Source organism: Vulpes vulpes, chromosome X, assembly GCF_048418805.1.
Source record: "Vulpes vulpes isolate BD-2025 chromosome X, VulVul3, whole genome shotgun sequence".
In the NCBI taxonomy this organism is placed as follows: Eukaryota; Metazoa; Chordata; class Mammalia; order Carnivora; family Canidae; genus Vulpes; species Vulpes vulpes.
Window position 1 is genome coordinate 26765485 of NC_132796.1, and position 23762 is coordinate 26789246.

General features: G+C 36.3%; 1 protein-coding gene across 7 annotated transcripts in view; it reads right to left on the reverse strand.

Annotated features, from left to right (window-relative positions):
- The window catches only part of DMD (dystrophin), a 2426617-nt gene that overhangs the window by 531650 nt on the left and 1871205 nt on the right, over positions 1-23762 (reverse strand). For all 7 annotated transcript variants that reach the window (XM_072743155.1, XM_072743156.1, XM_072743160.1 and 4 more), the window contains one exon: positions 3015-3226. In XM_072743155.1, the coding sequence (XP_072599256.1) occupies positions 3015-3226 (212 nt within the window). The remainder of the gene's footprint in view (positions 1-3014; positions 3227-23762) is intronic.

Below are 23762 nucleotides of genomic sequence, written 5' to 3' on the forward strand. Positions count from 1 at the left end.
AGTAATTATGAATCATAAAAATATCAGAATTGTAGATGAATTTTTCTTTAGCTCAGGTACAATGACTGGTTTAAACTTTCCAAGAGTATAATACTACTACTGGTGCTTGCCTTTGGAACCATTCCACTGTGACAGTGAGGGTAGTCATCAGTGACGCTGCTGCAAGGGAGGCTGGTTGCTTTAATCACAGCTCTCCACCTCTGTAGACACAGCCTGATGATTGCCTTACGAGGCTCACCAGCTCTCCTGCTAATCTTAGGCACAGAGACTCGGAAAGAATTTATGGAGCAAGGAGATCCTGCTCAAATTATCCAATGCCTCTTTATGTCTATTTTCGCCCTTTCTTCATAAAAGAAAATTGTAAGTGAAAAGCCAGCTATTTCCACTCAGTAGTGATAACATATTAGACATAAAGGCCAGATCTCCATTTTATATGCTCCCTGACTTTTAGAAGAATTAAAAGTTGTAGCTTCATTAAAAAGGAGATATAATTTGCAATAATCTTTTTAGTTTTTCATAGTATAACAGAATATGAAAACCTCTCCCTAGTATACCGTTTCATGGTTTTCATTTCCCACCTGTTGGCTTACTAATAATATGATCTTATTTGCCAATTCATAATTACAGTTGTCTCCTTTCTGATCTTCACAGTGTTTTCTTCATTTGTTCTAGCCACACAGAAGACAATGAGTAGAAGACAAAAATCTGTAAGGTCATCTACAAGAGTAATCACTGTGCATTCACATCCTAACTCTGATATTTTAGGAGAATTTTCTGAACTTCTCTAGGCTTCGATTTCTCACCTGTGAACTGGAACAATAATAGTTTCATGGAGGATTCCTGAGAGGGTGAAATAAGCCAATGTATGTATAATGATTAGCACAATTTTTGACAATTAGTAAGTACTTGCTAAATGTTAGTATTACCATTAGGATTACTTTTAGCTTTAGCATAAGTCATTTAGGAAATGGATGGAAAAAAAAAACTTTAATCACCTTTATCTATATAATGAACATACACTGATGGTACAGCTATATATTTGTGTGTGTGTGTTCAAATATATATATTGAATATATTTATTTATATATATCATTGAACTCCTAAATATAGAACACAAATAAAAACATCAGTTTCTATAGATAATGGCTGAGCTATTTTTATAACGTAGTTTTAGCTGACGATTGAAAAGAAATTTTTTATTTTGAAAGTGTGACAAGGATAGCAATTATAATACCAACTTGTCTTTGTTTTAGGTGTTTAAAACATATTCTTTGTTTTGACGATGAAATTGTTTTGTTTTATCCTTTCATATTTTCTTGTGCACTTCTTTTTATCTCTTATTTAAAGCCCCTTGCTTTCCTAAGGGCTGTAAAACCCTAATCATTCTTGCCATCACTTTAAGATTCTTATAGGCTTTAAGATTTCTCATGTGCCAATGTGTGCAGAGTCTTCTTACCCTTATCAAATGTATCACTATATGCCTCTCATTTCTGCTTCCCTTCTTCTAACTCAAGGGTCAGCCCAAACTCTTTTCCCTGTTAATTCCTCCCCATAGTTAACCACTTTCTTCCAAGACCTGCTAGATTCATAGAATCTTCAGTTTGTGGAGAGGAATACGAAATGGCATAACATACTCAGTACCTTACGGATTAGACCAGAGCCTTCAAGAATAACTGTATGAATTCTATCTTTCCCATAGTGAAACCAAGAATTGGGAACATCAGCATTAGAAATTCCTATACCTCCTGTGTTCAACTAAAGGAAAAAATCCTAGTGACAACAAGTATCTCATGAAAGAAATAATTGCTTCCAACAGAGGTAATGATGAATCTGTAAAATCCTAAGTGACTTTCTAACATTCTTGTTACATAAGCAAAAACCTTGTCCTCATAGCAGCCCCAGGTCCTTTGGAGACGTAGCTACAGCTGAGGCTGGCTAAAAGCTCTTTGGCTCACTCTTCCCATTTATTCCTCCTGATGTTAAATTGGGAACATGTTCTGGTCAAGGGAGGGGGTGGGTGGAAGTGATGGACATAATCTCTAGGCCTGTCCATAGAACCTCATGGATAAACCAGCCACATTCTCTCTTACTCTCCTGCAGTGACCTTGGGCAGCCATGATTTTAAGATGATAGTTTCACAAAATTGGAAAAGCCTAGATTCCTCAAGTCACTATTTATGAGAGAGCTCCCAGGTAGGATACTTCAACCTCCATTGGAATATGATACAACTAGGGAATTCATCTTTATTGTATTAAACTATTGAAAATTCAGGGTTTATTTTTTAAATAAACCTAGCATAAATACATATGCCATGTAGCTCAGCACAGCCTAAACACTGACTCATTTAGAAATGGAAGTCACTTCATCTGAGAAAACCACAATATAAGCCTTTTTTTTCCTCAGATGACATAGCTAATCTGTGATTCAGACAATTGTTTAGCAGAAGGCCTTTTTCTACCAGAAAAAAAAATAACCATCTATAGAGGCTTTTAATAAAAAACTCAATTTAATCAAGTTCTCACAGTTTTACTTTTCTGCTTAGCATTTAAGGACTTTCCCAAGTGACCCATAAACATGAGGTTTGAAAGAATTAAATGCATGTAAATCATCATGCATGACACCTGATAAAACATAGTCATTAAACAAATCTTATTTCTTTCCCCTTTTCTCTTTCTTTTATTACAAAGAGTCCTCGACTGAAGTGGACAAATACGTGATGGAGTTTTGCTACCACACAAGTATGTACATCAACTATGAAGTGATCTCAAAAGATGATGTAATGTGAAATACCAGCCTATGATATCTGGATTAAACAAAATTAATGTTAAGACCGATATTAGCCATCAATTTTCTTCTAATCCCTACTCTGGATGAAAAAATACTGTTCTCATTTTGGCTCAAATGTAATTTTCTTTGAATAAATTTACATTAAAAATCATTAAATTTTCAACCACGTTATAATTTTATCCAGTATAACTGGTACTTTACTTTGAGAACATATCTGTGATACCAACCTTGGTTTCTGTGATTTTCTTTTGGATTGCATCTACTGTGTAGGGAGCCTCCTTCCATGACTCAAGCTTGGCTCTGGCCTGCCCCAACACCTGCTCAGCCTCCTCTTTAGCTTCCAGCCATTGTGTGGAATCCTTTAACATTTCATTCAACTGTTGCCTCCGGTTCTGAAGATGTTCCTGTACTTCATCCCACTGACTCTGAATTCTTTCAACTGGAATGAAAGGAAAAACAAATATATAAGAGTAAATGCTAGCCTGGAGAAGACATTTGAAATGTAAACTTCAAAGACGATCTCACTTTTTATATTATTCATTAAAAAAATTATTCATTGTGTTACAGCTAGAATAATGGAGACAACAGAATTCCTTACTTCTGCCAATGGCAAACATGAGGTTAAGTTATTGTCATCAAGGTGACCTAGAACATCAGTAGTCTATGAAAAATTTAACTCTGCCTATTCTCAATCCCCACGCCAAATATGAATAATATTTTAGAAAGGTACTAGAGCAGAATCTCTGAACCCCCTTGCCCTTATTGCTACAGTGTTCAACAACTTGACGTCTGATACTATCACTGGCAATTCATTCCTTGAAGGCTTTGTGGTGCCACAAAGAATTTGTTTTGCCACCTAAGTAGCAGGCTAGATATACCAAGGGATCTATGGTTCCTGCCACCCTACCTCCCAAGAGCAGTCTGTAACCAAGGACTGATGGTACGTCGTGCGATATGAATATTTTAGACCCCTTCATGCCAGAAGCGATTAACTGGGGAGCATTTATTTTACAATAGTTTCAGAGTTCTCCTAGTGGGATAAAATTCCAGTGGCCCAACAGAAATAAATAACCTGCTTGATAATGCACCATCCTTTATTGACTACTCTACTTTTGTCTACCTTGCTCATTCCCCTACTGATATATCCCTCAACTCCCAAATAAACCACATGCCCTCAGAACCTTTTCCTAGAGTTTTCTTCTGGGGCAACCCAAGAGCAGATAAGCCTACTGGAAACATCTTTTAACAATATCTAAGAATTCATACTGGTTATATTCCATAAGTAAGACAGGCTTATATGGAGGCCATTTTTTGGTATCATTATAAGTCAAAGATGAAGATGCCCTTATCTATTCTGCTCTGAAGTACTTTATTTTAGTATACTAAAAATAAACACAACTACATTATTTTTTTCTTTTAAGGACATTATCTTTTCTTTAAGCTGATTTCATAAAATAGAAATAATGTTCTAGAAAGATAAGTAATAAAACCACTATCAATTTTAACCCTTAAGCAAAACTTGACAGATAATCTAGATTTTTCCCGAGGTCTCAATAAATACCATATATAATTGGTTGCTAATTTCTCTCATACAGAGCTCCTTCCCACTTTTCACATATTCTCACTGCAAAGCTCTATCATTTTTTGCCTACAGGTCTGTAATAGACTCTATAGCCCCATCCATCTCAAGTATCTGTTTTATAATGCAACTTTCACACTATAGAGAGAGTAATAATTAATATAAATCCGATCACCCCACTCCCTCATTTAAAACCTTCAGTATTTCCCTACTGTCCTCTGGAATATCTTAGCTTGACTTACATTTTCCTCTGTGATCTGGCCTGGATAATCTGAGAGATTTATTTATAGACGAACAAATTACAACATAATCCGGGTATAGGACATCACCAAAGATAATACAAGAAATTGGGCCTTGCAGCAGTGAAGCTGTTACTATATCTAGAACCAAGAAATTAGGGGAGGGAAAAGTGACCCAAAGCCGAGAATCATGAGGAGAAACCACTTGGAGAAGCACAGTAACCTTTTGCCAAGGGATACTGTCAGTCTGATGCAACTTCACTGGAAGGAAACAGGAGAATAAATATCCTGATCTCACTCTGCCCTCTTTCTCCTACCAGGTCTTCCTGGTGGTGTGTAAACCAACTGGAAGCCAGAGGGCATGAGAGCCCAGTGATGGCACAGATGAGTACCTCAGAGTAGAGGCCAAAGAAGAGAATGGCAAAGAGGGGCTATAGCTAGACAAAATGTGCACAGCACAGTATGGTAAAATTGTGCTCCATGATATAAGTTTAGTCCTTTTTAATTAACCCTGTGGTTGCCTCCATCAAGCTAAAAGAACTAAGGAGTTAAAGAAGTACTTGAGATTTACCATAAATAAGCATGAAAACTAGACAAAACCTGTAAGACTAGTGATTGTGACATGAAATCAAGAATCTGATACCTAGAATAGGTAAAACCAGGTGCGTGGCACTCATCATAAATGACTGTTCTTATTGGGTTCATTTCTGTTTGGGTGTTTGTGCAAACACCCGGATGTTGCAAAGCCGGTCAACATACTATATTCCAATTTCAGTTAACACATGAATGTCTGTTTAAATAAATGTCAGTCTCTTTTTCTAATCTTTGAGCACCATTCTTTTTTGTTTGTTTCATTGTTGTTGCCCCATAGGGTAGTGTGGCACCTATCATAGGTGGGATTTACAGTTGTTAATCAGTCTTCTATTGAATCTTTAGTTTACAAAATTAATAGTGTAAATGCTATTTTAAGAAAGCTGTTTCAAATATAAATAAATGCCTTTACATATTCTGAAATAATTCCCCATCAATCATATAAATTACTGATATTCCAATTAGAAACCATTTTTTTCAACTTATCATGGCAGGCTACTTTATTATGCATAACTGGCACCTTTTTTCTTAGCCTATTTTTATATACTACATGTATATGAAAATAAAACATTGGCTTTCCTTAAAAAGTCTCTGATTCTGATTTGCTTTGCATTAATCAGCTTTGATTAGTGACATTTTATTACGCTAGCAAACTTTTAAAAATGTCTAGTATTTTTGATATAAACACCGGTAAGCTACTCGCATTCATGCCAGTGAATATTTCATACATCTTATAGTTCATTTCCATAGGGTAGACATAATCTGTATATTTAAAGAGGCCATCATATGAAGGAAAAGTAAGATAGTTCCTCCTATTATATGGGCATATATCTCTTAATTGTGGCAAAAGGAGGAAACTTTCATAGTCCAGATCATTATTTCAGACAAATACACCATTTGAATGCTTGTTCAGTCACAGTGATGAAAGCTTTCATCCCAAAGGGGTCATGTGTAGGAAGGGAAAAATGGTTCATTGGTGTATGCATCCCACTGAGGGCGTGCTTTCTCATCCTTGACCTTCAACTGTACATGATCATCAGATAATACTTAACTAAATAAATTTATAGGCTACAGACTTACTCAACAATCCATCTACTCCACCAAGCACCCCTACCCACCAATCTATTTATCTAGCCTGACAGTCACCATTTTATTTACCATCTAGCAGATATTAGAGATTATGCCAGGCAGTGGGTAAACAAAGGAGTCAAGACAGATTCCCTGGCTTCTGGTTGATGCCTGTTAGATAAAGGTGTTATTCACTATCTACCCAAAGCATAAAGGATGAAAAGTTATAGGGAAAAGATAGAGTTCAATCTTGGACCTCTTCAGTGGGAGATTTTGAGGGTCATCTACGTAGGATTATCATTTTAGTCACTTGGACTGAAGGTGCAATGGCAAAGCTGTGTATTTCAGGGGGAGAAAGAAATCCAGGAGTAGAAATTACTACAGAGAAATAATGAAGACCTCAGTGGGAATGTATTCCAATTGGCACAGTACACAGATTGAACAAAACACAGGAGTAAAGATGAAATCCTGGACAACACAACACATGAAGACAGAATGAAGCAAAAGCAGCCCATAAGATGAATAAATGGCTAGAGAAGTAGAGGGAATGCCTGGAAAGTATACTTTCATAAAAACATAAACAAGAAAGAATTACAAAACCCAAAGTGGTTAACACTTTTAAAAGCCATAAACATCATGCCAGATAATAAAATCATAATAATTAACGTTTACTTGAATACCTACACTGCTTAAAGCACAGGTTTAGGATCCATATGAGAGTTAATTCATTTAATTATCATGATTATCTTATGAGGTAGGTATCATTGTTTATGTTGCTGCTGCTATTGCTACTTCTCATTGAACAGAGAAAGAAACAGACTGCATTAAAGAACTGGCATAAGGTCATACAGATAGTGAGTGGGAGAACCAATACTGGGGCCCAAATAGTCAAGACTCCCCAAAGCCCATGTCAAAAGTATCCATTGGCTTTGACCACATGGAATTCCCTCAAGACCATACAGAAAATTATTTTAGTGGAGTGATGGAAATCTTACTGTAAAGGATTGACAAATGAGTCAGCCAACGATAAATGAGAGTTGGAAGATAATTACCCTTTGGTTGAAAACTGCAAGGTGCATTTTTCACAGTCTCTCAGAGTTCCCTTATCAGGGTTGAACTTGAGTTGCCCACAGCAATAACCTGCTCAATAATTAGCTCAATTATTGGCTTCTTTCCCTATTTCGCTGTTCCACTCTCTTACTGGTATTTCATGGGATCACTTTACAAAGAAAACACTTTCACTCAAATCATTGTTTCAAGGTCATCCTTTTGGGGAAGCTAGTCTCAGAATTTTATTCATTTAAAAAAACCTTAGTGCACAGCCCAGAGCTTGGTACCTGGTTTATCTTCAATAACTGTCAAATGAATTGTGCATGTAGACTATTTTAATTATCCATGCTTCCTTTTTATAAAGATGTAAAAATGCCACTTCCGAAGTTAACCTTTGCCCATGACCTCGAGTCTTTCTTCTTTAAAAGGAGTCACTATCTCTTTACTGCATTTCAAGTTTATGTAAGTTGAACAGTGCCTTAATAACTATGCTTATCATCATTCATCATCAGGGAAATGCAAATCAAAACTACAATGAGATACCACCTCACACCTGTCAGAACGGCTAAAATCAACAACACAAGAAAGAACCGGTGTTGGTGAGGATACGGAGAAACAGGAACCCTTGGTTGTTGGTGGGAATGCAAAGTGGTATGGCCACTGTGGAAAACAGTATGGAGGTTCCTCACAGAGTTAAAAATAGAACTACCTTATGATCCAGCAATGGCACTACTGGGTATTTACCCAAAGGATACAAAAACACTAATTCAAAGGGACACATGCACTCCTATGTTTATAGTAGCATTATTTACAATAGCCAAGGTATGGCATCTGCATCGGCCATATTTTTTTGGTATAGAACATCTTCACTATCATATTTACTAGTAGAATGTTCTCATCTGGTTAAAAAAATCCGTAAATTAAATGGTATGTTTGTATGTGTGTGGGAGGATTTTTGTGAGCCAAAATTAATCAGTGATCTTTCTCCAATATTCTTGAACTGTAGATTCGAGAGAATCTGTTGGCATGTCCTTTTGCCTCAGTCTGTCTTTTTATTTGAATTAAAGATGGAAGAATATATAAAAGTGTATGTATATATCAGATAAGGATATTTTTATAGGCATTTTCAAATTTTAAAACATACTGAGCTCCAGCAGCTAATAACAATAAAATATCATATTGTTATTGACGTAAGTACAATTAGATGGATACCAGAAAGAGAGTAAACAGATGTATCAACTCTTGTGAAATACCCATGTTGCAGAGCAGAAATTATGGAAATATTATTTCCTTTACAAAAGGATTCACCATAAGATTTCTTTAAACAATCAACCTGTCAGGTACATTTAAAATATTATTTGACTTGTATTCCATTCCCAAGTATACATTCAAGACATACATACGTATATTCACCAAAGGACATGTACTAAATTGGAAGCTTCCTCTAACTAGAAACTACCCAAATTTCCTTCTACTATAAAATGGATGCACTGTAGTATATTAACCAATAACACTATCCAGCAACAAGAATAAAATATCTACAACTTATGCAGTATTATGTATTTTCTCACAAAAATAACATTGAGGGAAAGAAGCCAGCCCAAAACAAGGGCATACTGTTTATTACTATTTATTATTATACATTTATATAATGTAAAATAATAGGAAACGTAAGGTGATTGTAGGAGTCAGGATATTGCTTACCCTTGGGGTACTGGTATCACTGAAAGAGATATGACAGAACTTCAGAAGTTCTGGTATTGTTCTGTTTCTTGATTTGAGGGCTGTTTACACAGTTGTATTTAGTTTGTGCAAACTCACCAAGCTAAACATTTATAACATGTGCATTTTCTCTTATGCATATTGTACTTCAATAAAAATTTAATGAAGTATGATTTGACTTGTAAAATGTATTGTGCATACAACATTGGAGAATTCATCTTTTCAAAAGGGTTGCAACCTGTGAAACATGCATCACTGGAAGACATGAATTATCATTCATAAGAGATGCAATGATTTTGCTAAGGACACAATACAATTAAGGACTTAGATTGGTGTGATAGAGAACATCTCAAAAATACTCATGGCCAGTGAACCAGACTAGACTGACAGAAACAAATCAGCTCATAGAGACTAATGAAGCACCTATTTGGTTATTTAACAACAGAAACAATGCATTACAATGGATTGATATAGCCATCCTAAGGGTAGACCCTGCAGAAACAAACACAAAAGAAAACTTTAGAAATATGATATATATTCCATTTTGTCAAGGGATGAAAGTAAATACAAAATCTGCAGATAATCAGAGAAGCTGTTATTTTGGACCTAAGCCATTGTGGTAGTTGGACATCATATGGACCTGCTAATTATCCATGCCTGGGCCAACAATTAAAAGTACAGAATTTCACTGCACTTGCAACACTGCACCCAGGATATTATGGATAGACAAAAGATATATTATGGCAGTGTACTTGGTCACTAGAGCCCATACTGTTAGATTTACATTTATACCAGATTCATCTGACATGCAAAAGCGAAATAATAATAAAATATATGCATATAAACTCAGACAATCTGTGCATGTTGGTAATTGAAGAGCTACCCAAATGTGTGCATTTCTCCTTTCAGAGGGCCATCATGGAAAGCTTCTCAACTGATTTGTCCAGTAAGTAGATGCTGGATAATGAAGGGAAATAAATAACCAATGCTAAGACTCAGGATGACAGACTGGGACTCAGCATGTGTCCTGATTTACAGATCTCTAGAAGTGTCAAATTGGAAACTCAGCAATCATGTCAAGAACCACAATACTGCAGAGAAAGAAACAGTTCAGTTGATTGAGTACTAACCAATCTTTCACTTCATGTTTTTAAGCTAGCTATGTTTGATTATCGATATACATTCTTGACTGATATAAATTCCTACAACATCTCTCCTAGGGAAAAATGTTATTTACAAAAATGAAATGATTGCCTTTTTGAATATACATTGCTACAGAACAAAGAACAGCTCTGTGGCAATTTCTGCACTGAATTTGTAGTTTGAGAATTAGAAGTTGCTATGACTAATTTTTAGAAAGAAACCTTAACTAGCAGTTAGTAATGGGTTATAGCCGTAGATTTGTGATGAAATTTAATTTGCAAAAGTTGCTTTATCACAACTTCAATTTCCTCAACTGCAAAACTGAAATGATGACAGTTGTACAACCAAAGAATTGTGAAGATAAAATTCAACAATGAATAAAAGCATAGAGGACCATACTGAAGCAAGGTGTTACTGCTTCTGTGTACAGAGACTAAACAACGATTATAGTCATCAGCAAACATTTGTGATCTGTGAGGTGGAGCACACTGTGGATCTCAGTGATTCCACAGAGCACTTAAATAATCCAGGTAGAAAATACCAAGCTGGAAGAGTGAATTTTCAGGGCAAATTGGTTACAAATAGGTAAAGAATGGCAGATACTTAACTATGGTCAACTGTAAGGAAAATGATTCCAACTGAAGTTAAGATAATGAGTTCTGATAGTTAAAAATGGGAAAAAGATGTGGGAATCGCAACAGACTGTTCCCTGAGGCTAAAATAGTCAACAAAATGTTAGGGACGATCAAGAAGAGAACTAAAAAAAAAAAAAACACCATTATTCTACTCTTGTACAAAGTTAGGGTATATCTCTGCCTTGAGGAATGTGAGCATATCTTAATGTTTGATATACAAAGACTTATAAAGAACCAAGGTAAGTGAAAAGAACAATAACCCAAATTATAAGGAATATTAAGATTTGTTTCATGTACTTCCACAAGGCATTTAAACATGGTTCTCTAGAAGGCTTATTTGTGGTTAAGTTCTGCAAAGAGCAATCTCAATTTAAACCCATTAAGAAGAGGGAGAAACAAACATACTAACCATGAAGTCAAAAGTAGCTAGTGCGAATGGACACTTGCTGTATTTAGGAACAGGATGTAAAGAATGTGGCTGCTTATGTGAACACAGAAAAAAAATGTTTGAGACATTTCAGACCGAAAAGAAGAAAAGAGAAGGGAGTTATAGGCACATGATGCAATCTTAGCCACTATGACTAATTTAAATATCTGCTCCTTTCTAAATCTTCAAAAGCTAGCATTCAGGAACAGTCAAACATTATGTTTAAATTCATGGAAGACAGCCCTAGAGTAAATGACCAAGTTAAAAATATTATCTAATATTAGTGAACATTTATGGATATGGCAAAGATCAGTAGCAATGCTATTTCACCACCAGTTTACTCTTGTAAAGTGACTATAACAATAGCAAGAAGATTAATAATCTATGAAGATTAAGGAAATAATAAACATAGGGCACTGAGCAGCATGTCTGGCCCTTGCTCTCTATTACAGGGGTGAAGAAAGGCAACCATGTCACACCAGTGAAGTTCTCAAATCTTGAGACACAAAGCAAAAGTGAGCAGACTGGATGATCCCTGAGGTTCATACCAGCTCTAACAGTCTGTGAAATACATGTTTCTTGATGTTTCTGTCAGAGGTAGAGGCTCACCTTACGTGGTTATTGGGAAGAGCTCAGTCATCTCCATGAGTGGATGAGCAAAAAGAATATCAACAGCTATATATCATTCCCTGGGATGGGCCATTGGTACGATTCACCTTGACAATCTTATACTCAGTCATGTTAAAATTCAGTTAAAATAAATTCAAACCAACCTAAAACAATGTTCCTTTCTTTTGAAAAAAATTTTAAGTGAGGTAAAACTGACATACAACATTATATTAGTTTCAGGTGTACAACATGATAATTCAGTTTGTGTATATACTGTGAAATGATCACCTTAATAAGTCAACATTCCAAAGTTCTTTCTTTTCTGGGGTGATTGTACTTTCAGTATCTTGATAGAGGCATGTGTCACATTACTGTACCTGCCATTCATCAATACTCACTGAATGGTACACATAAGACTTGTACATTTGACTATGCAAATTTTGTCAGAAGCAAGCAAACAAAACAACTGTAAATGAATATTGAGCTCTAGTTAATGATATGCATGTTGAAATGTCTAGGGATAAAAGGTACTGATGTGTCCAAACTTCGAAACGAATAAAAAAAATAGGGATTGACGGGAGGATAAAGGGATGAAGTGGTACGGCAGAATCTAGATGGTAAATTCATGGGTATTCAGTGTACAGTTCCTTCAGCTTTTCTGTATATTTGAATTTTTTGGAATAAAATGTTAGATAGAACACTCTCTCAAAGCAAGCACAAAACAGCATACTATTTGGGCAGCTTTCTAAGTCACTTAGACCACTTTCCAATTAAGAAAAAAAATACCATCTGTGGAATATGTAAGTCTAAAAGATAGTAAATAGCATTTACATGAGTGGAAATGATAGAACATTTTGCTGAATGTCACACCCAATGTCTATGGTGAGGAGCTGGAAATGGAATTCAGGCAGCTCTCTTAATTTCATAATCAACAGACTGTCAGAGACCATATTACCTCATTTAAAGCATGCTGAATATTCTAACAGAGGAAAGGAGTCCTCTGAAAAAAGCTTATCCTTCTGTTGCAGCTATAAACCATAGGTAAATGCATGCTGGTGTCCACACTACAAGCTGAATTAAGGTCAAAGGAGGATTGCAGTTTTGCCACCAGTTGGAGAGTCACAGATTATGAGAAAATACCAACATCCAGTCATAATGAAACATGTATGCTATTTTATTAATTTGAAAGGCAGATGTTGACATGTGATACTATTTGATCATTAAAACGAATTTCAAAAATGGCTTCCTTTGGCAGGGAGCACCTCTTGGTTGAGATGAAAGCTTGAAGTTGGGGGGAAAAGTTTGATCTACGGTTATGCAAAAATACTTCGGTGTATAAACCTAGGTCACTCACAAGACATGGAAAAGATCTATCTAGGTGTGATATCGACACAATATATCACTGGACCATCCATCTGTCCCACTGGCCCCAGCCGTCAACTAATTAAGTGCCAAATGTAGCAAATAAAGTACTAACAACTCAAAAGGGTTCAGCAAGAGTTCACTGAAGTGGAGTAAAGGGGACCATTACAATTCTGGCATCATGGATTTATTACTGTGTCACTGGCATGCAACACACACAGCAGAACCCATTCATCACTGTATATTTTCACATCAAAATTGATGCATTTGTTGGAATGTGAAAATTTTCAAAAATATGTAGAATAAAAAGGCATTTTTCTCCCTGAACACACATTGAATTTCATCCCTACACCTTGTCACTCAAACTTTTATTTGACAAGTGTAGAAAATGCAAGCCATACTTGAAAAGCAAAGACAGCTCACTTTTCTCTTTACAAGGACACTCCACAGTGTAGCCATTCAAGTTAAGGAATAAAAAATAAATAAAAAACAATTCCTTGAAAAAAACAGTGGGCTACAAAGCAAAACACCAGTTACTATCTATTGGAGGACTCTCCTATATTTCTCATCTTCCTTATGTCCTTCCTACAGGAGTAGGTGTCTCTCTCCTACCCATGCCTGCTTCCCTCCCTGTGCTCAGTATGCCAATTTATTCTGCCTCCTAAAAGAAGTGATTCCATTTTTTTTACCCACCCCATATCTTCAACTTCAGTCTAGAAGCTCCTCTAAAAAGAAAACAAATGATTTTTGCTTTTGGTCTTAACACCATGTGTGGCCAATCTGATGTCTTTTTCCTTGATAGAAGAGCGGTTTATGCCAGTACTACTGAAGGGATGACTTGTGTACCAGCTGCATCAGCGTCACCTGGGAGCTTGCAAAAAATGCAGTATCTTGAGCTCTCCCCAAAACCAAACTGATCAGATTCTATATTTTAAAACCAGATTCCAATGGGGAGTTATGTAGACAGTAAAATTTGAGAAGCACTAGTCAAAAGCACTATTTCCACTTTCACACCTCAGGTTCCTTTCTTAGTCACTACATTTTGACTATTGCCACTGCAATTGTAGATAATAGCTGAAATTGAAAGTGCCATTGAAATTGTTGTAGATAATAGTGATGACATTCAAGTTACGACAGTGCTAGAGATTCCGAAGACTTTATTTTGCCAGACCTCCATTCAGGACTTCCCTCACTGAAAGCCCTCCTTGAAACTTTCTTTCAATCAACATGGCATGGATTTTTACCCTACCTTTCTGGCCACTCCTCAGCCTCCTCTGATCATCTCTTAAATGTCGCTATTCCCTACAAGGCTCTCTTTGAACTTTTCTTTTCACTTGATGTGTTCTCTCCCTGGTGTATTCATCTACTTATATTGCTTCATTTACTACCTTTACAATGATCACAGTCAAATCTGTTTTAACCTAAGAACTGCCTCCCAAACTCCATGTCCACAGAGTCAATCATCTACTAACTCCCTTATAAATATGCAGTGTATCCAAAAATTGATCATGTCATCTTCACCATTCTCCCCTAATCACTGACACACATCTGTTCCTCTACCTAGTCATTCAAAGAGAAACATACAAATCATCCCTGATTTCTCTTTCTTCCTTATCCTTTAGCCAAGATGCCAAGTCATTCATTCAACCTCCTTAATTGCTCTTCTAACCTCTCTATCATCCAGCTGTCACTTCCCTAGACTGTTTTAATTAAAAGTCTCCCAATGTTCTCTCTTATTTACTGAATCATAACCTTACCTGCACAATTGAATCAACTGGGGAGCTATGAAAAATACCAATGTCTGTGCCCTATTCCTGAAGATTTTTATGTAATTGGTTTGGGGTGGAGTCTAGGCACTGGCATTTTGTAAAAGCCCCTGCTGCTCCTAGTGATTCTAATGTGCAGCTAGGAAGAAAAACCACTGCTCCAACACTGGCCTTTTGCACTCCACATTAATCTGCAGTACTTTGGTCAGAGAAGGCTTTTGAAGATGAAAATCAGAGTCTGTCATCATTTATTAAATTCCTCTAATGTCACTCTTTCACTGCTTTGAGAATAAAATAAAAACTCTTTACCTGACTTAGAAGACCTCTTCCAGCTTCTTGACTTCTACTGCCTGTTGTGAAACTCATACTCCAGCTTTACAGCCACACAAGAGTCCCCCCTACATGTATGATGTGTCTTGCATGTGTCTGTGCATAGATTATTCTCTATCCTTATCTACTCTGTAGCAGTTTTCAAAGAAGCCACTATCACTGGTCATTTTTTCCTGACTGTTCTCTTCTGCTCCACCAAGCCTTGTTCCATGGGTTTGGGTAAGGTACCCTGCATTGTGGTTTCTAGAGCACCCAGTCCTTACCTTTGAATATAGTGATTACACTATTTGGCAATTATCTGTTTTTTGCCTGTCTTGCCCACAGCAAGGTGCTGACTTCAGGAGACGAAATGTATTTGTTTTTTAAAGATCGTTTATTTATTTATATGAGAGACACAGAGAGACAGGCAGAGACATAGGCAGAAGGAGAAGCAGGCTCCTCGTGGGGAGCCCGATTTGGGACACTTGATCCCAGGATCTCAGGATCATCATGCCCTGAGCTGAAGGCAGACACTCAACCACTGAGCCACCCTGGTGTCTAAGGAAATGTATTTTTAAATTTGGGGCCCAGCACACGTTTGGCATGCAGGATGGTATAAAGAAGTGTGTGGAAAGGAAGAACACAACTCTTACATCCCAAACGAGGATTTATGCACTACTGCAAAAATAAAATTGTTACAAACATATAAACAAAACAAATGTATACATTTAGACAACCTTGTGAAGATAAAGTACATGCTCAAATTTTTTCAGACTTTGTGAGTGTGAGACTTTTGTATTAAAGGAACAAGTGGAACCCAATTATTGAAGTATAGTCTCAGCCGATCTCTTTCAAATACTTTTCCAAAAAAGCAAAATGTAAGATCAAAAATAAATAAAGATCAGTCAGTTCTGGTCCAATTTAACACATGTCCTGTTATTAAACACAGGATCAGTGATTATAAAATATTCTTTAGACTAAAGTAGCAGCAGCAGTAGTAGATGGAAAGGCCAGAAATAAAAGTGCCTGAAGACTTGAATTGCCCTTCCCAGGCCTCATTTTGAGATAATCTTTGTTTATTTAAACCTCGGCAACTTATAAATGTTACAGTAAATAATGTGAAGTACAGGGAAGATGAAAAGTAACTCTTTCTATTCTAATGATCGCAATTCAAATGACAAAATAGTTTCACACAAAATATGTAAATAGGATTTGAACATTAGTATAGCAACTCCTAAAATGGTATAGCAGCTTCTAAAATGAAATGCTTGAGTTTATAAGAAACAACAACAACAACAAAATCTGTATACAACCCCCACTATTTCCATTTACCTCTGGGTAAATCATAACTATACATCCAGAGAAGAAAGACACAAGAGAGAGACAATACCTCAGTGAAACATATGGCTAAGAAATACAGGAACAGAATAGTGTAATTGCCTTAATTTTAGAAGGAAATCTTCTTAAATAGAATTTCCGTAGTAAAAGAAGAAATAGAGAAATTTTAAATGAGGTAATCTACGTGAAAAAGTGCTTTATAAACCACAAAGCTGTCAGCAAACATACGGTACTATTATTATTTTCTTTAAAATGAGATCTAGAAGAGCATTGTGCCTATACTATTCACAGCAAAGAAATATATTTCTTTAAAAACATATAAAATGGATGCCTTTTAATAAAAACAAAAAGGAAGGCACACAAACATTGCCATAACTGATTATCATACAAAATTATGCTTTCGTTCTGATAAGTTCTTATAAAGAGCCATTTGATCATATGATGCAAATTTTTTATAGATTTATTCATTTATTTATCCCTTTGTCATCCACTCCTTCATTATGAACCTTTTCCTCATAACCTATTATGTGCTTGAGATTGAGGTAGAATGTATTCAAAAGCAAAGCTGCATAAAGGAGTAATAAACATTTTATAAGTAAACTGCCTAATTCAATATTCAAATGCATTTGGAATCTGTGTCTTTATGACAGAACCCATTCATTTGAATGCATCATCCATTATGAAGAAAAGCTAAAGAGCAGATTTTCATAGCTCCCGCTGGCCTTTTGAATTTTGGTAAGGATTCTGGTCTTTAGCCTCCATGCAGTGGGAATCCACTTAAAGGTTGCATGCAGGGAAGTGACACATCTGAGCTGGGTGTGAAAAGATCAGTCAGGCTGTCTATTAGAGAAGAGATTGGGGAAAGGGCAGTAAAAGACACAGAAAAATAGAGTTACAAGCTAGGACAGGTGTCCAGGCACAGCCTGACGGTGTTCGATAGACTGAAAGATAATAATGAATTAGTAAAATATTTAAAAGATTAAATGTAGAGGATTTAGCCTAAACTCTTCCCTCTGCATAGAACGCATTGCCTGATACATGATAGGTAACTTCATGAATGCTTTGGAGGAGAAATGAATGGGATTGTATTAACCTTGTAGTTCTTTTAGGGGGTCTTAGAAGATCTGACCCTGTCATGGAAAGACTTTTCCCCCCTCAACAGAAAAAGACAGAACCAATAGACTGTGACCACTGTCTCTTTTTCAGCAACGTATGCCTAGTTCACTGTGCCTCTTCTAGAATACAAGCTAAATGTAATGTCTGCAAAATCTTACTTGCTTTTTTTTTAGCTTTATTTTATTTTATTTTTTAGCTTGATTTTAAAGTCATTTGTAATAAGTAAGAGAGAGTGGATCCCTTTTGTATAGTAAAATGGTGAAAAAAATTGCTGGTGGACATCAACATGGATCTGCAATTTTATTTTAAATGTGAGTTCTTAATAATCCCCAAGAGAAAAAAATAAAATACAGAGTTTGTCATATGGAATGGATCAAACAGGTGAGAGGTCAGAGATCTCACCATGAGAGTTACCATTCATATAGTGAGGAATAAATGAAACTAAGAGTATAAGGGAGACAGGCAGACTAAGGGCAAGAAAATGAGATATGAGATTTGGGAAAGGTTACATCGTCCTTATGTTTAAGGCGAAGGCTCAGAGATGAAGCAGGAGATGTGGTCCCTACACTAAGCAAAGTGAGCCTCTTGGGTAATCAATCAGGAAAGTGCTTAGAGCATGGGCCACAAGAAATTAGGTATAAAAGGAAATGATAGAAATATTTATGGAGTTCACTTTGGCAGTTAAAGAAGCAAAATCAGACAGGAAGCTTAAGGGGTGTGAGCTGTCTTGTGTGGGAGCCAAGATTTGGAAGGAGCAGGGAACAAGAAAGTAGATGGTTAGGCAAAATATAGGAAGCCAAGTTAATCAATGAGCAGGAAATTTCCACTTGAAATTGAATTTATGATACAAAAAAGTTTGTTAAAATGACTGGACAAGAAGATCCCACTCATCACCCAGCCAGGGCAAAACATGGGTTTGTATCTAGTCACTCCATATTTATACTCTTAATCTGATTATTAGAAAGAGCTCATTACTGATTAAATATCTTTTCTTTCCCCGAATTCTACCATCCTTCCCCCCCTTTTTTACGATTTCCACCAAAACTACCCCCTTACTCTCTTTCACTATCTTTGAGTTCATCCACATTCTCCTTGGCTACATTTAGATTCTTTAGTTTTCCTGGGTTCCCGGGGTCCACTTGAAGGCACTTCCTACATGTAACTGGTGCCAGTGAGAAGTTCCAGCTCGGAGCAAACTTATCTTTATGTTAGTCACCATAGGAAAAACTAATGTTGACTCCAATGACAAGGAGGTTCTTTTCCTCTCTTCTTGGCGGATGAGCAGTTCCATTACTATTCTTGAAAATTATGAAAAGTCATGTTATGAAACAGTAGAGATCACGTGTGCTGACTAATATGTTGGCTGCAAATCTGTATACTGATTCTCTCAATCTGAATAAAGTTCAGGTAAGAGATGGATCCTTAGGCATTTTTGTACACACAAAGTATATTTTCTTAAGATACACATTAGCAAGAGGTTCAGAACAAAGTCAGTACGGTTGTTTTCCCTAAGCAAAATAAATAAATTAATTAATTAAATAAATAAAAAAATAACATGAACCTGCCATGCTGCCAGTTCCAATGGTGTTACTGACTTTCTAATCTCATTGCTTTATTTTTTTCTCCCTTCTATTTTTTTCTCTACTAAATCTCTGTCTAATGCTGCTTAATAAGCTAGCTGTTACTGGGAACCTAACGAAAAGGTATTTTTTTCCCTTCCCTGAGTCCAAAACTTCCTAAATAGCTGCTTCATTACTCTCTTCACTTTGAACATTAAAAAACAAAAAGAAAAAGAAAAAACAAAGCTGAAACAGATAATGTGAGAGGTTCATAAAAATCTCTGTCCAGGACATCATCATCCTAATTGGTTTATAACCTGCTGTGCAGAATAATTCTTTTATTCATCTTAGGGTTTTTGTTTTGTTTTGTTTTGTTGTTTTAGGCTTTCAAATGAAAACTTCTTTGTGGTGAAAACTAACCAACAATGAGAAAATGCTATAGGACTTTATAAAACAGCTTCAGCAATGACCCTAGAAGCCTCAGAGGCCTCTTTGTAATTGTCAGACTGGAGAAAATGATCCACGAGGTACTATGTGTTTGCAAGGTTTTATTTCTTTTTTAAAAGATTTTATTTATTTATTTGAGAGAGAGGGAGAGAGAAAGTCAGTGACTGCGTGAACAGGGTGGAGGGCCAGAGGGAGAGGAAGAAGTAGGCTCCCTGCTGAGCAGGGGCCCCGACATGGGGCTCAATCCCAGGATCCTGGGATCATGACCTGAGCCGAAGGCAGATGCTCAACCGACTGAGCCACCCAAGTGCCCCGTTTGCAAGGTTTTAATTCACAACTTACCAACCACAGTGCAACTATGAATTCAGCATGTTAAGCTCACACATCCTCTCAACTGTCTGTGAAAGAAACACTAAAGAAATCAACAATGATTAAAAGAAAAGACCTACCCAGAAGAAGATGGTGGAAAAGATAAAGGTCAAGGAGAAAGTTTCATGAAAGTTGTTCTAAATTGTGTTAGAAGTTATATGTTCCTGACAGTAGGAAGAAAAGGTAAATTCTTACAGATTTAGAATTATGTAAAAATGTCCCATTATTAGTGTTATTCCTAAAAATACATAAATGTTTATATTTCTGGTTTCTGAAAAAAAAATGGAATAACATTAAGTAGATGCATCTACACATTGCTTTTGAAATGCCTGAGCTGTACTGGCTTTTTAAAAAAAGGACTTATTCTGTTCCCACCTCAAATTTCCTGAATCAGAATCATCTTCTGGCTCCTGGGCAAGCACACACATTCACAATAGCAACAACAGTGCCCCAATGGGGTAAATTTGTTCTTGAGGGACAAAAATTCTTACCATATATAAGCATTACAGTGGTTTGTGACTCTCTGAAGGGCCACAGTATAAAAAGATTACAGAGCATATCTATGGGATTAAGTTTTGCAGAGTGTTGATTAGAAAACAAAAAGTCTAAAAGAGCTTCTTAGAGGTTAATGATGAATAAGAGGTTGAGAATACACTGTACCAGTGCAATATATTTTAAAACACTTTCTGCATATAAAACATGCAATTTATTGCATGTAATTGGGAAAACACAGATAGATAGAAAGAAAGAAAAATAAGTTCACTTGAATTCCACCAGTTGACAGCTGTTCAACATTTCACGGTATATCCTCTAGTAATCATTTGTCTTGCTGGCTTTTTTTTTTTGTCTTTTTCTCTTTTGTGCAAAATTAGGCTCGCATAGCCTGAATAATTTTATATCTTACTTTTTCACCCTTAGCCATTAATGTAATCACTTATTCCCTATGCCATTAAATACCACTGGAAACTATTTCTAATAAACATTGTGATACCTTTAACAACAAACTTCCTCCAAACATTAAATGCCTATTTTTATAGTATTAGGTAGAATTAGGATTAGTATAGTAATAGTAAGTATGCATTTTTAGGTTAATCATTTTCCTGTGATAAATAATCAAATTACAAGCTTAAATAAAAGCTATTTGCCAAAGTGTCTGGTAACCAAATTTACTGTTTAGTCTTTTTTTTAAAGATTTTATTTATTTATTCATGAGAGATACAGAGAGAGAGGCAGAGAGAGAGAAGCAGGCTCCATGCAGGGAGCCCAATGTGGAACTCGTTCCTGGGTCTCCAGGATCACGCCCTGGGCCAAAGGCAGGTGCCAAACCACTGAGCCACCAGGTGTCCCCTGTTTAGTCTATCCATCTCTGTGCCCAACAATGCCATTTTACCTTTTCCTTCTCATTCTGTGTCTCTGTTTCTCTCTTGCTCTTTTGAGGCCGTTTTTCACATCAAACCTTCTGGAATGTTTGCTTATGAGTGTTATTCCTACCTTTGCAGCTCTAAAGAGAGTGAGATCAATCAAGGAATGGGTGCAGAGTGCAAAGGGTTTGGGATGAAGCCATGAAAACAGCATCTAAGGACAGGCGCCTTCATTTTCACTTAATGGACACCTGATTCTTCATGTTGTGTTATTTATGGGGGCAGTGGTAATTGTTCTTACATGAGATTACTGACCACAAATTAATCTAGGGAAAAATAACTAAAGATTAAGAATAGAAACCTTTTCCTTCATTTATCAGGTTCAGGGATTGTTTTTATGTTAAAACTCTGTGCTGAGCAAATTATCATTATTAATTTTTCTGACACGCTTATGTTGTATTGTAAAATAATAATTTTGAATTTATTATCTCATCCGTCAAATGATTTATATGCCAATCTCTTGTGAGTTTGGGAAGCACAGGTCAGGCCCCCAGACCCTGATCAATTCAGAATCTACTAAACTATTAAAATCTGGTTGTTGGCTATGCAAAGCTGAAGACCAGACTGTAGATCTATGATAACACAGCATGTGATACAAATATTATCAGTGACCTCCTTATGAAGTTCTTTCTGAAATGATTTATATAATTAACATTAAAAACATCTTCAAACAACAATTAATGAAAAACTGATCCATAAACCTGAAGGAAGAATGTATATATTAAGATTAATTTCAAGTCCATGATATACATGTCATTTTTTACTTGATTATACCTTTCTTTAAACTTTCAATTTTTAAAAAACATTTTTAAAAATATTTTATTTATTTATTCACAAGAGACACAGAGAGAAAGGCAGAGACATAGGCAGAGGGAGAAGCAGGCTCCCCACAGGGAGCCTGATGCGCTACTCGAACCTAGGACCCCAAGATCACAGCCTGAGCCACAGGCAGATGCTCAACCACTGAGCCACCCAGGCACCCTTAAAAGATTTTATTTATTTATTTGAGAGAGAGAGAGTGAGAAAGAGAGCACAAGCCAGCAGCGGGGAGGAGGAGAGGGAGAGGGAGAAGCAATTTCCCTGTTGAGCAGGGAGCCCAACAACTCTGGGCTCGATCCCAGGACTCCTGGATCATGATTTGAGTCGAAGGCAGATGCTAAATCAACTGAGCTACCCAGGCGCCCCTAAACTTTCAAACTTAACAGACATTTAGAATTCAGAAATCTTTTTTTTTTTTCAAAAATCTTTGACCAATACTTATAATAAAAATACTTATAAAATCCTGGTTGACTGGCTACAGACCAAGAATTTTTTTTTAAACCATGACCTTTTTATGTCTTTATAAAGTTCCTAGAATATGTTTCTGTTATTCTCAAAATATTTCTACAGGAGAATTTAGTAATATTCCGACCCACTTAAAACAATCACTAGTTGAGTACAAATTAACTTCCAAAGCCAATCTGAATACATGCTGTAGGAATATACATCTGCTGAAAGATGGTTTCCTTTTATGTTCCCCTTCCCATCTAAAAGTTATTAAGGAAAAGTCTGTTGCTATGGAAACATTCAATTTGGCACCATCTGTATTCAAAATTCAATTGCTTCAAGCCTTTAGCCAATCTCCGGTTTTTAATTGGCAGACCTTCCCAGAATGCTTTACAAATCTTTTAGGAAGCCAATCCATGAAGCATGTCACAATGTAAAGCATCAAGAAGGTTCACAATGCAAGCTTCACTCCATTATCTTAAGATCACACTTGTGCAGTCTCAAAGCATGAGGCCTTCTGATAATTACTTGGCATGGGGTTAATGCCTAAAATTTATTGCCAAGTTTTTGTTGTTGTTGTTGTTTTTTTTTTTTGCCTAATGGATTTCTCATTCAAAGAAAGTACTCATTTTACAAGTGACTTAAGTATTAAAAAGACCCTGAAAAGGAGTCCCAGTGGGAAACTTATACAGCGATACACAGTTCAAATAGAAAACACATCTAGGAGAAAAAGTTAAGAATGCGTATTTTGTACTCAGCTAAGGTCCGAGTTCAAATATTAATTGGAATGCTTGTTAGCTACTTCACTTAACCTTTCTAGGTCCCATTTTCCTCATCTGTAAATATCCATTATGAGGACTATAAAGTATGTACTTTGGAGAAAATACATACTTCACATATCCACAATGGCATTTGAATATATGTTGATCCACATGGTCTTGAAGAGTATGCCTTTGGAA